Genomic DNA, 12471 nt, shown 5'->3' with positions numbered 1-12471 from the left:
TACCATGACAAGGCCCCCACATACAGGTAGACTCCAGCTAAGGCCCCCCTGACATGGGTTGTGACAAAGTATTTTTTCACAGAGATATATAGTATAAAATAATTTATTTATATAATTTATTTTGGTGTACTAACCAAGTTATTCAATCGTTTCGGTTTTCCAGCCAATCTGCGCACCCCCGGTTCAATGAAGAACTTAGAAAGATGATTTACTCAACACCCGTATTGGGTACCGACGGGATCTGGTCTGTCCCGTGGACTAATTTAAATAAGTGTGAATCAGTGTCCTCTCCTCACCCGTCAAGTCAGTTTGGTGTTGGCCAGCGGAGTTGTCAAGGTGTGCAGGGACTCCACGTAGGTTAATGCACTCTGCATGGAGGTCAGACAGTAGCCCTCCTCGCCTATTAGGTACCTGAGAGACAGAGAGAGAGAGAGAGAGAGAGAGAGAGAGAGAGAGAGAGAGAGACAGAGACAGAGACAGAGAGACATGAAGGAATTACTTGAGAGACAAGCTATAATTTCAGTTCTGCAGATCTGTTCAGTTCAAATCAACATCCTCTGATCTCATCCTGACACTCTGGAGCCCTGGTGAAGGCAGAACTCTGAAAGATCTGCTCTGCTCTCAAAAAAAGACCCCCTTGTACTTGACCTTAGAGCCGTTTTTCAGTGTGCGACGAGCCTACTCTCACTTTTGACTCATTATGACACATGTAATGGCCATCAGGATAACAAGACTCATGCCTGAGGTAATGGCAGAGGGGTGGGGTGGGGGGGGGTGTAGAGGAGTGAGATGGTGGAGAGAAGTAGAGGCAGAGAGACTGGATAATAATACTCCTAGGGCCTCATTTATAACGGGTGCGTACGCACAAAAGACTGCGCACGCCAAGTTCACCGCAAGGTTTGGTATTTATAGAAAAAGAACTTGGCGGTAAACGTGCGCAGCTCCACGCAAAGTTTGACCCATGCGTAGGCACTAAACAAAAGACCAAACGCGGAAAGCGCGACCTCGGGAGGTAGCTGGAAGAACGACCCGAAATTGGTTGAAGAAAAAAATCAAAGGTCACGTGTCACGATAGCCACTTTAACATTAGTTAATCCAGTTCGCAACGAAAACACGGTTGTTTGTTGTTTGGTAATGGTGGAAAATAATAAGTAGGCCTACCTGGCCTATCCATAGCCACATGCATGTAATAGACGCTTCAAATTGTACGTTTAGGATAGGCCTACGTTACATTTATTTTATTAACAATAACCACGGACCTTTCCAGTATCGGGCTATAATCGTATCGGTAGGCTATAAAGTGTTCCGAGTCTGCAAGGAATTACGTCAACATTTAAGCCAGTTGCAGAATCATCTGCTCGAGTCCCAAGTGCATCTGTAATGGTTGATTTTCTCAGCCATACAGGCAAGCGCAAGTGCCATAGGCCTACTGGACAGCTTCGTTTCTCTTGTTGCATGTCATTTCTTTTCCATGCGGTTATTCGTCATCAAAGCAGAGGTGTGCATTTGACAGCTGGCCTTATACACTGATAATGTAGCCTACGTTTATAATACACACATTTAATAAATACAGACTAGAAAATGCCCATATGTCATGCTGTCTGTGGATATGTCGATCGACAGTTGAGCGTCGCTTTGAACTGAAAGCAGACAGCTGCGCGCAGTGACCAACGGCAATTGTTGAAAAAAGTTTAAACCCGGTGCATATGAGGTGCGATGAGACAGCGAATAGATTTTCTACCGGTGAATTTCACATGGGGACATGCCATGTGAGATGTTTCCTTGACGCAGCTATTTTTCCCTTTGTTCACAACTCAATTAATACTAGCCTACATGTCCATGACTTGGCAGGTTCATGTCCATGACATCCTTATTTTTTTTATTATTTTTTTTTACTTCTGGTATAGCGTGATTTTTGTCAACATAACCATCCACATGCTGCAATTCAAGGTTTTATTTTTGTAGCCTACGACTTCCCAAACTTAACCGCTCCACTTTGCCCAACGTTCTCTAGGCCTATCTAATAAAACTGTTTGCTCCACATGTGGTAAATAGGCTATCTCGTCTGCTTTCCGCACGCCGTCCACAGATATAAATATTCATTTTGGGCGTTTCACTGAATATTCATAGATAATTATGGGTGTGTCCACAGGTGCGCACATTTGCCGCAACTTCAGAGTCAGTTGGGATTTATAAAGGGAAATCGACGTGGAACGTGCGTGCGCCATGCTTTATAAATCTGAATATTTTCTTGCGCACGCACATCCTAAGTTTCGTGCGTGCGCCATCTTTTGGCGCATTTCTTCCTCAAAGTTTTATAAATGAGGCCCCTAGAATCTGTTTATAGGGTAAAGGCAGTATTAATAGGACCAACGTAACCTATAAGTGTTCTCACTTCCTCTTTTGAGTTTGTTTTGTTTTGTGTGTCTTGTGTTTTTTGTCCTCTGTTGGGTTTGTATGATTTGTAAAAACAAAAAAGACAAATGTAAAAGAATGTATGGATTTGTTTGACCACAGGAAGAGCAGTGCCTCTGTAAAGGTGAACATTGATGTGTTATCAATAATAAACCAATCAAATCAATCAAATCTCTGGTAAAGGTAGTCATGGGCAGTCATGGGTAAGCGGTTAGGGCAACAGACTTGTAACTCAAACGTTCCAAATACCAAACCCGCTAGGTTGGCGGGGGGAGTAATTAACCAGTGTTCTACCCCATCCTCCTCCATGATAGAGGTACCCTGAGCATGGTATTGTTCCGCCGCACTGCTCCTTTGGGGTGCCATTTGGGGCTGCCCCTTTGCACGGGTGAGGCATAAATGCAATATAATTTTGTGCAGTGTGCACTGTGGAGTGCGGAGTCACAATGACAATGGGAGTTTCCCAGGTGTGCTGTCACTTTCACAGTGGTGATTGAGGACGGGGGGGTAGATGGGGTGAGATGGAGGAGGGAGGAGGGCCTGTGGAGCTAAGGGGAGAGCGAGGCAGAGGAGCAGGTTCTCCTTAACTCTGCCCAACCCCTCACTTCACAAGATCAAAACACACAGAAAACCTAAGCACAGGTGAAACAGAGGAGGGAGACTGGGAAAGACAATAGGAGAGCCACTGTTTACCTGTGTGTGTGTGTGTGTGTGTGTGTGTGTGTGTGTGTGTGTGTGTGTGTGTGTGTGTGTGTGTGTGTCTAAATACTTGAATGGAATTTGTTTGATAAGGGGAAAGGGATCATTTCAGGTTGAATGGTTTCATCCTTTGTCATTGTGTATACAGTTTCTTGGGGAAAGAAAACAGAACTGGGGGAAATAATACTTGAAGGGAAGCATACAGGACAAGGCAAGAGGAAAAGGCCATGTTGAGTATTCAACAACCACTTTCCTAAACACACTTTCTATAAACGCTCTTTTGGTCATTTACAGCCCTCATGTCAGCACATAGCGTTTGCAGCTATTTAAAAAAAAAAAAAAACAAGAACGAAAAAAAGGAAAAAACGGCCTTGGTAAGAGGATCTATGTCCTAGGTCCGACCCGACCCGACCCAACCCATTCCAACCCACTCCAGCCGAGCCCGACCCAACCCATTCCAACCCACTCCAGCCGAGCCCGACCCAACCCATTCCAACCCACTCCAGCCGAGCCCGGCCTGTCCCTGCTCAGCTCTGCTCCATTCCAAAACCGCCGAGCTGCATAAACATCTAGTGGGATTTTATTTGGGTTTTTATAGCCGAGGAAAAAGGAGCGCGACCAGAATATCACCCCACCCCCCACCACCCCCAACACACACACACACACACATTCCTGGGCAGTGCCACCCTAACCATATCGTAAAAGAGCGCCATCGCTCGTCAGATAAACACGACTTAGTCAGGCCATACCTTCTGCCCTGACAAGCGAGGTCTCTGGGAGGGCAGGAGGGAGGATTGGGGAGGAACGGAGTGGAGTGGAGGGCATGGGTAGAGGGTAGAGGGCTGCGGCTAGGACATTGATGTAGGCAGCATGTGTGTGTAGACGTCCGTGTGTAGTGGACAGATACAAAAGGCTGATAAGTGCGGGGGTTGACCGTGCGTGCCGTGCAACAATCTCTACAGGGACGCGGAGTGTTTATGTGTGTATATGGGTGGCTGGGTGTGTTTGTATGTGTGTGTGTGTGTGTGTGTGTGTGTGTGTGTGAGAATGCATGTGTTGTGCACAGCAGATAAGTGTGGTCTGAGTGTGCGTGCAAGATAGAATGTGTGCCTTCCAATATGCGACCTTGCGTCCTCCACTTGTGCTTGTGGTCTCGTACCAGGAAGTAATACGTCATGATGACATCACCGACAACAGCATTATATTTCAATATCTCGCAAAAGCTCAATTGTAAAGTCATTTTCTCATTTGCAAACTGGATGGTGAATGAAGAATAGTGGAGGACGCAAGGTAGTAGGGGTCGACCGATACAGGTTTTTTAATGGCCGATGCGATACCGATTTTTTTGTCATAACCCTTGGCCGATAACAGATTTCCGATACCCGATATTTGGGGCCAAAATGGGTTTTAAAAAAAAAGGGTAAAAAATGACTTGTAACATTTAAACACCCACTCTAACAATCAAGTAATAAGTGTCTTGGTGCTTTAAAAAAAAACCCTGAATGACATAAAATAATAAATATTGCGTATCGGCCAAAACCACACGCGTATCGGCCGATACTGATATACTTAAGAAATTTAAATATCTGATATATACATCGGTCTATCCTTACAAGGTAGCATATTGGAATGCACCCAGAGAGAGCTGCACTACTCACCCCTCGTGGATGAACTCCTCCAGGGCGGCACACTCCGACACCAGCTGGGGCAGCTCCGTACGCAGAGCCACAAAGGACAGGATGGGCAACAGGTCATCTGCACCTCTGTGGTTGGACACGGACACACACACGCATGCACGCACACACACATACACAAAAAGTTGCATTAGACCAGGGGTCCCCAAACTAAGACCCGGGGGCCTTACATACACACATACACACGCACAAGAACAGGCTAATAAGTTTCATGGGACAACACATAATGCGTCACACAAAAACACACAGTACAAACTTAAAAGCCAGAAGCCACTGACATTTACTACAGTGGCTGTCAATTTCAATCAGCATTTCTACATTCAGCTCAGTGATCAGACTGAGTCGTCATGGAACAACAACTTTACAATTGTGCTTTTAACATTCACGAAAAGAAACACAAATAGCTTTATAAGAGTTCTCAATGAACACTCAGAAGATGAAAGCTTGATTAGTTCAGTATGGGCACTAAATTATTCTAAAGTTGGGAAAAAAGGGAAAAGACACTGGCAACTTAAGAGGCCATTTGTTTCTGAAAGGACAACTTTGGTTTTTCAGAGAAAATGTATTATCTTTCTCTTTCTCTTTACAAGGCAAAGCCAGTTCATTTCCAGCTGCCCATTTCATACACAGAGACCGTTTGATTTGATTCACATAAATAAAACCAAAAAACACAGCTAGCAAATGACCTATCTGTAAAACAAGTACAGATAAAACAATTGCTAAAGGTGTTTTTATACAGACGATGCCGTGTCCTCCATCACAAGAAGCCGGGTCTTCTATTTACTATAAGTATTGATAATTAATCATCTTATTTTGGGAAAATAATGTGACCAATGATGGACAGCTTAGGGCACAACACAACCGCCAGCAATGCTGAGGTGCTGAGAACCTGATGCTTTGCAACACTACTGCCACCAGTGCTGAGAACCTGATGCTTTGCGAGTGCCACTGTAGTGACGGGCTAATACAAGAATGTCATTAATTGAAGGCCAAGTGCTGTTGCTCTTCTGGTCGTTATATGAGCAACGGTCAAGGCTCTGTTAGCACACAAGAGAATGTGCGCACGCCCACACACACACACACACACACACACACACACACACACACACACACACACACACACACACACACACACACACACACACACACACACACACACACACACACACACACACACACACACACACACACACACACACACACACACTCTCTCTCTCTCTCTCTCTTTAACGTGCAGGCCACCTTGCGTGAGAATGTACTTGGGTGTCTCCTTTCCTCCCTTGCCCAAATGCAACTCAATACTCTACTACGACCAGGTAAGCTATTTTGAATTCACCTACTCACGCAAAAAACACAGAAATACTGGCATGCACACACACGCTTACACACAACAGCCCTGTTTGTGGTATTAATTACAACATTCTTGCGCATTTATCCTTCTACTTCTGTTAAGCATACCGGTACTTTACACATACAAATCCAACCGAGTGCATTTAGGGCTTGTAGTGGTGTCATCAATAATCGATTCGGCAATGCGGGGCAGGACAATTCAATAATCGATTCGGCAAGTGCCATAATCGATACGGCATTTTTTTTTTTTAATTTCAAATACTTCTGTGGATATTTCCGGAGTAAATGAACGTTTATTTAAATGAAGGCACTTCAAAGCATTGAAAACGGCAAGACCTCTACAGAAAACAGGCAATAAAATGTTGTTCAGTATCTGACTGCGTGTATTGCCTCATGATTGATGAAAAATTTTCTATAGAAAATGTAATGCATCGCAATGCATCGTAGAATTGAATTTAATCGATTCGAATCAATCGTTACCTCCAGAATCGTAAACGAATCGAATCGTGAGGGCAGTGCCAATGCACACCACTACACTCTTGACAGACCAATTAAAATCACTCACATTTGGTCGAGTGACCCAAGAGTAGTAAGGTCATTTGCCGAGAGTGTGTGGATATTGAAAGCCATGTGTGGGAGAAGGGCCCCCGTTATATAACCAAGTGAGTAATTGCTTAAGGATCATCATTGTGTTTAATTGGGGAGAAGAAACAGGACTGAGGAGGAGAATGGGAATTAGAAAAGATGAGTGGAGAGACACAAGAGAGAGATGGGGTTGACGAGAACACAGACAATGCATTACATGAGATGAGATGAGATATCTACACAAAGGAGGAAGCAGGAGAGAATGGGGTTAATGTTATGGAGGAGGAAGTGACTATTGGCACTGGGAGGCCGTGTGTGTGTGCGGAATCTCTGTCACACACACACACACACACACACACACACACACACACACACACACACACACACACACACACACACACACACACACGAAAGACAAAGCAGCGTAGCAGGGGTGCTCTGGTGGAGTGAGAATGAGAGAGTGTGAGTGTTCGCCTCCCTGCATGCATGAGTGACACCATACTACTTTCTCACCAGCACAACACCACAAGAAGGGGGGGGGGCACGGTTGGGGGGGCAGGTCGGTGAGGGAGGGTGGGGTACATTTCTCTGTTCATCACATGAGCTGGGTTCAAACCCAAAACGGTGGAATCGCTCCCATCCCGAGCGGTCACGACAGAATATGATATTTTTTGGTCTTTTTACGACTTTGTTGATGATCGGATAGTGTGAAAGGTGGACAGGAAGCGAATGGGGAGAGAGACGGGGAGGGTTCGGCAAATGACCTGGGCCGGGAATCGAACCGGGGTCGGCCGCATGGTAGACGAGTGCCCTACCGGTTGGCCACAGCAGGGCCGGTCACGACAGAATATGAACAGCACATCTGGGCCAGTTGGACCGCTCAAAACCACACCACACACACTAAACAGCGACCGCAGAAGGAAAAAAAAATTCTAGCTTGCTCAGTCTCAGTCAGATACGCATTTAATTGCTCTGCCACTGAAGTGTTTTCAAACAAAGTGCATGTTTTATAGCGGCTCTTCCGAGCAGCAGCGGGGGAAATAATCACTGGCGACGGGCAGCTTGATGAAGCCCCAGCCAGAGCCAAAAGGCTTCGTAATAACACCAGACATTTCCACAACGCTCCGGGAAGCGAAGCGAAGCCAGCGCCACAAATTGAACAAAACAGCCCGTCACGAAAAGAGGGCAGACAGAGTTAATATTGGGTTAGCAAAAAAACAAAAACACAAAAAAAAAACCCGGCTGGTCCACACGACACCATTGCAGATTTTCGTGTGAGGGAGAAAAAAGGGGCTTGCTGTGGCCCATAGTCTGGCACGCTGGCACACAACCACAATCGCACACAATCTCACAGCACACCACACGTAATGATTTGTAATACAGCAGGGCCACCTGACGACTTAGCGCCGCAGATGGCCATTATTGTCCGTACGCCTCCCTCCCTCCCTCTCGCTCCCTCGCGAGGACGAGGACGAGGACGAGGACCCCTACTGAGAGAGCTGCGCCATGACCCCAATGTCTCCAAAAGCACTTTAATGACCCAGAGACACGGCAGGGGACAGCACAGGGGACACACGGGACCAGAGGGGGGGGGCAGGGGTGGGGGGGAGCTGTGGATAGGAGGGGTGCACGAGGGACACACGGGACCAGGGGTGGGGGGGGGGGGTGGGGCTGTGGAGAGGAGGGGTGCACGGGAGAAAACACAGGAGAAAAGTGGGGAGCAGGGGTGGAGAGGGGAGCTGGGGACAGCATGGCGGACACACGGGAGTAGAGAAGAGGTGGGGGGAGAGGGGGGTGGAGAGGTGAACAGAGGGGAGTGGTGCATTGGGGTACGCATAGGAGCAAACAGGGTAGCACAGGGGGAATGGAGGGGTACTCACGGGGGAGCGCAGGGGGAATGGAGGGGTACTCACGGGGGAGCGCAGGGGGAATGGAGGGGTACTCACGGGGGAGGCGAAGGGAATGAGAGAGTGGAGACGATGAATGAGAAGGATGGAATGAAGAATGGATGAATGGATGGAGGGGGGGCGCCTGACTGTGATGATTTTTTTGGGTGGGAAACATGTTGACCCTCAGCAGTGTCCCCTGGAACACAGGCAGTCCATTACTGTACTGTCTGTACGTGTGGCTTAAGGTCAGATTAGACTTCTGCAACTGCGCTCGTCAAAACTGGCGTGGGAGTGGCCACGAACCAACATTGTATTCATGCATCTGCGAGTTCTGCGAGGTCCGAGGTCTCGTCGCGAGCCACATTTGAAATTGCGCGATTGGGCTACTTTCACTACATTGTAAGCACTGCGGTCATTATTAAGCAATGTTGCTTTATATCCCGGTTAGCTAGGTATTTTCACACAAATTGCAAAGGCAATGCACTGGTATCATTATTTCACATACCAAGTCTGTCACGAGCAGAAAATGCAAGCATGTAAAGACAGTTGATTCTGCCGATGTGTGTTTACATTCGGTGGAGGAACGGTAGTAAAACCGCAGGCATTGTGCCACGAGTGTTCAACTGATGCATTGTTTGTTACTTAGCTTGTAGCTTCGTGTATTTACACACATTTACACACAAGGCATTAATAACGTTTTTAACAGAATACATGCTCTGCTCTCGCAAACTACTGGCATTGCGCTGCCACAAGAACAGAACTAGGAAGTAGCGAGACGACCAATCATAGCGCCTTTTTGTCTGCGTACTCCGCGTCCGTCCGACGGATAGTTAGAATTTTTTCGAGGCGCTCGACGACGGGCGCAGAGCCTCTGAGAGGGGGGCGTGGACTCGCATAGACAGAAAACGGACGGACGCAGAGGCTATGCGTCCGAAGCATAAATCTAGCTTTAGACGAGACAGGCGCATGACTGGGAGACAGTGTTGCCAGATTGGGCCGTTTCCCGCCCAATTGGGCTGCGTAGGATGGCCTTGTGCGGGTAAAAATGGCATTTAGCAGAAAAACCCGCCCGGATTTTGAGCTTCTAGGCGGGTTTTCAAAATGTTTTGGGCTGGAAATCATCAGCCTCATCTGGCAACCCTGCTGGGAGACACAGGCCAGGGGGAAATTGAATAGGCTGAATGCCCAGGTCTGTTCCTCAGCACAGTGCCGGGTTGAAAAACGCCTTCAGTCAAGCGCTGGTTCAGAACACACGAGGCACATAACGCATTGCCTCCCTTTAATCAGCGAGACGGCTTTATTCATAACACAGACTATATTTGCTGTGGGATGCCTGAAAAAGGTCAAAACCAAACCGAAGCACTGCAGAGAGAAAATAAATGGCGGCAGTGGTAGTGATGTGATGTGGTAGCAAAGCATAATTGTGCATCTAAACTTTAGCAGCCTTAGTAGTGGGACATTGAGCTTTTTTTATTTGGTGTGTTTTTTACTTTATTTATGATAGGACAGGACAGTGAAGGTGGTGACAGGAAGCGAGTGGAGAGAGAGACGGGGAAGGGCCGGCAAAGAACTCAGGCCAGCCGCATGGGAGAAAAGTGCCCTACCGTTTGGCCACAGCAGGGCCTCGGACGTTGAGCATTTGAACAAAAGAAGAAGGCCAGACTGCACTAGAAGGGTACGTAGTGGATGGTAATGGGTAACGTGAATACTTTCAGATTCCAATGGAATGGACAAATGGTCATCAGCATTCAACTTCTCTATTGCCGACCAACAACATTTAAAAAAGAACATTCTGGCCTTACCGTGGCTTAATGGTAGGGCACTCGTATGCTACGCGGCCGACCCGGGTTCGATTACGATAACATTTAAAAAAGAACATTCCGCTATGCTTCATCAATTTGAAGGCTGCAGGGCACTCTGGGAAATACAAAAACGCTCCAGCCCGGCATGCTCCTGTGCTGTAGGTCGGTGAGGGCAAACAAGTCATATCAACTTCTCAAAATACTGAGGCAGGCTCCCGCACCCCTCCCAAATTCTCTCTCGCTCTCTCCCCCCTGTTCTCTTCTCTCCACCAACTGTCCTCTTGTCTCTCTCTCCCTCTCCTCCTCCTCCCATCTTTCTCTCCCTCGCTCCCTCTCCTCCTCCTCCTCCCATCTTTCTCTCTCTCGCTCCCTCTCCTCCTCCTCCCATCTTTCTCTCCCTCGCTCCCTCTCCTCCTCCTCCTCCCATCTTTCTCTCTCTCGCTCCCTCTCCTCCTCCTCCTCCCTCTCCTCCTCCTCCTCCTCCTCCCATCTTTCTCTCTCTCGCTCCCTCTCCTCCTCCTCCTCCCTCTCCTCCTCCTCCTCCCATCTTTCTCTCCCTCGCTCCCTCTCCTCCTCCTCCTCCCATCTTTCTCTCCCTCGCTTCCTCTCCTCCTCCTCCCTCTCCTCCTCCTCCCTCTCCTCCTCCTCCTCCCATCTTTCTCTCCCTCGCTCCCTCTCCTCCTCCTCCTCCTCCCATCTTTCTCTCTCTCGCTCCCTCTCCTCCTCCTCCTCCCTCTCCTCCTCCTCCTCCCATCTTTCTCTCCCTCGCTCCCTCTCCTCCTCCTCCCTCTCCTCCTCCTCCTCTATTCTTGTTCTCCCTCTCCTCCTCCTCCTCCTCCTCCCATCTTTCTCTCTCTCGCTCCCTCTCCTCCTCCTCCTCCTCCCTCTCCTCCTCCTCCTCCTCCTCCTCCCATCTTTCTCTCTCTCGCTCCCTCTCCTCCTCCTCCTCCTCCCTCTCCTCCACCTCCTCCCATCTTTCTCTCCCTCGCTTCCTCTCCTCCTCCTCCTCCTCCTCCTCCTCTCTCTGCTCCATGCCCCAATCTCTGACCCAGTATGACCCGCTCCTCTCTGCTCTGCTCGCCCCCCCCCCCAGCAAGACGGATCCGGGGTGGGTTCCAGACAGGCCGACCCAATTTAAGGGGCAGCCCAGGACCGAGCGCTCTGCGGGGGATCGGCATGCCGAGGCAGTAGACCCTCAGCCCCGCTGACAGTGTGTGTGTGTGCGCGTGTGCATGGGAGGAGTGTGTGTGTGTGTGTGTGTGTGTGAGTGTGTGTGTGAGTGTGAGGGCAGTAGACCCTCAGTCCCGCTGACAGTGTGTGTGTGTGCGCGTGTGCATGGGAGGAGTGTGTGTGTGTGTGTGTGTGTGTGTGTGTGTGTGTGTGTGTGTGTGTGTGTGTGAGTGTGAGGGCAGTAGACCCTCAGCCCCGCTGCGACTCGCCCAGTCTGGGGCCTGATGAGGCCTGACATGGAGCTGCAGAGGAGAGGAGAGGGGACCGACAGGGACGCAAGGAGAGCAGGGTGTGTGTGTGTGTGTGTGTGTGTGTGTGTGTGTATTTGGGTGTGCAAGTGTGTGTGGACGGTAGGAGTGTGTGTGTGCGCGTGTGCATAGGAGGAGTGTGTGTGTGTGTGTGTGTGTGTGTGTGTGTGTGTGTGTGTGTGTGTTGGGTGGAGGGGTTGATGAGAAGGAATGGATGGGAGTCTGTGTGTGTTCGTGTATGTGTGCGTGTGCATGCAGGGTGGGGTGTAGGAGCGTGTGCGATTTTTCCTTCCTTTTCTTTCCTGTTACTCATTCATATAGTAGACCCACCTGCTTGAAGTTCAGGAGTCAGTCTTACACTACAGTTCCCATTTTCCATACAGTAGTTTAATAAAAAAAAATACATGAAAGACAGACAACAAAGCATGTGTGCTCTTGTTGCGAACTGAAATGTTGATGAAAGACTACAATTGAGTGACAATGAGAGAGAGAGAGAGAGAGAGAGAGAGAGAGAGTGAGAGAGAGAGAGCGAAAGAGAGAGAGCGAAAGAGAGCGAAAG

At 48.5% G+C, this 12471-nt stretch overlaps 1 protein-coding gene across 1 annotated transcript in view; it reads right to left on the bottom strand.

Moving 5' to 3' along the window:
- Positions 1-296: 296 nt before the first annotated feature.
- The window catches only part of LOC134447943 (VPS9 domain-containing protein 1-like), a 25490-nt gene continuing 13315 nt past the window's right edge, over positions 297-12471 (bottom strand). Inside the window, exons 10-11 of the mRNA XM_063197673.1 lie at positions 4773-4877; positions 297-411 (exon numbers count right to left, since the gene is read on the bottom strand). Of these exons, the coding sequence (XP_063053743.1) occupies positions 300-411; positions 4773-4877 (217 nt within the window). The 3' untranslated portion in view covers positions 297-299. The remainder of the gene's footprint in view (positions 412-4772; positions 4878-12471) is intronic.

The sequence above is a fragment of the Engraulis encrasicolus genome, chromosome 4 (assembly GCF_034702125.1).
Source record: "Engraulis encrasicolus isolate BLACKSEA-1 chromosome 4, IST_EnEncr_1.0, whole genome shotgun sequence".
NCBI lineage: Eukaryota > Metazoa > Chordata > Actinopteri > Clupeiformes > Engraulidae > Engraulis > Engraulis encrasicolus.
This window is presented reverse-complemented; position numbering and strand designations above follow the sequence as displayed.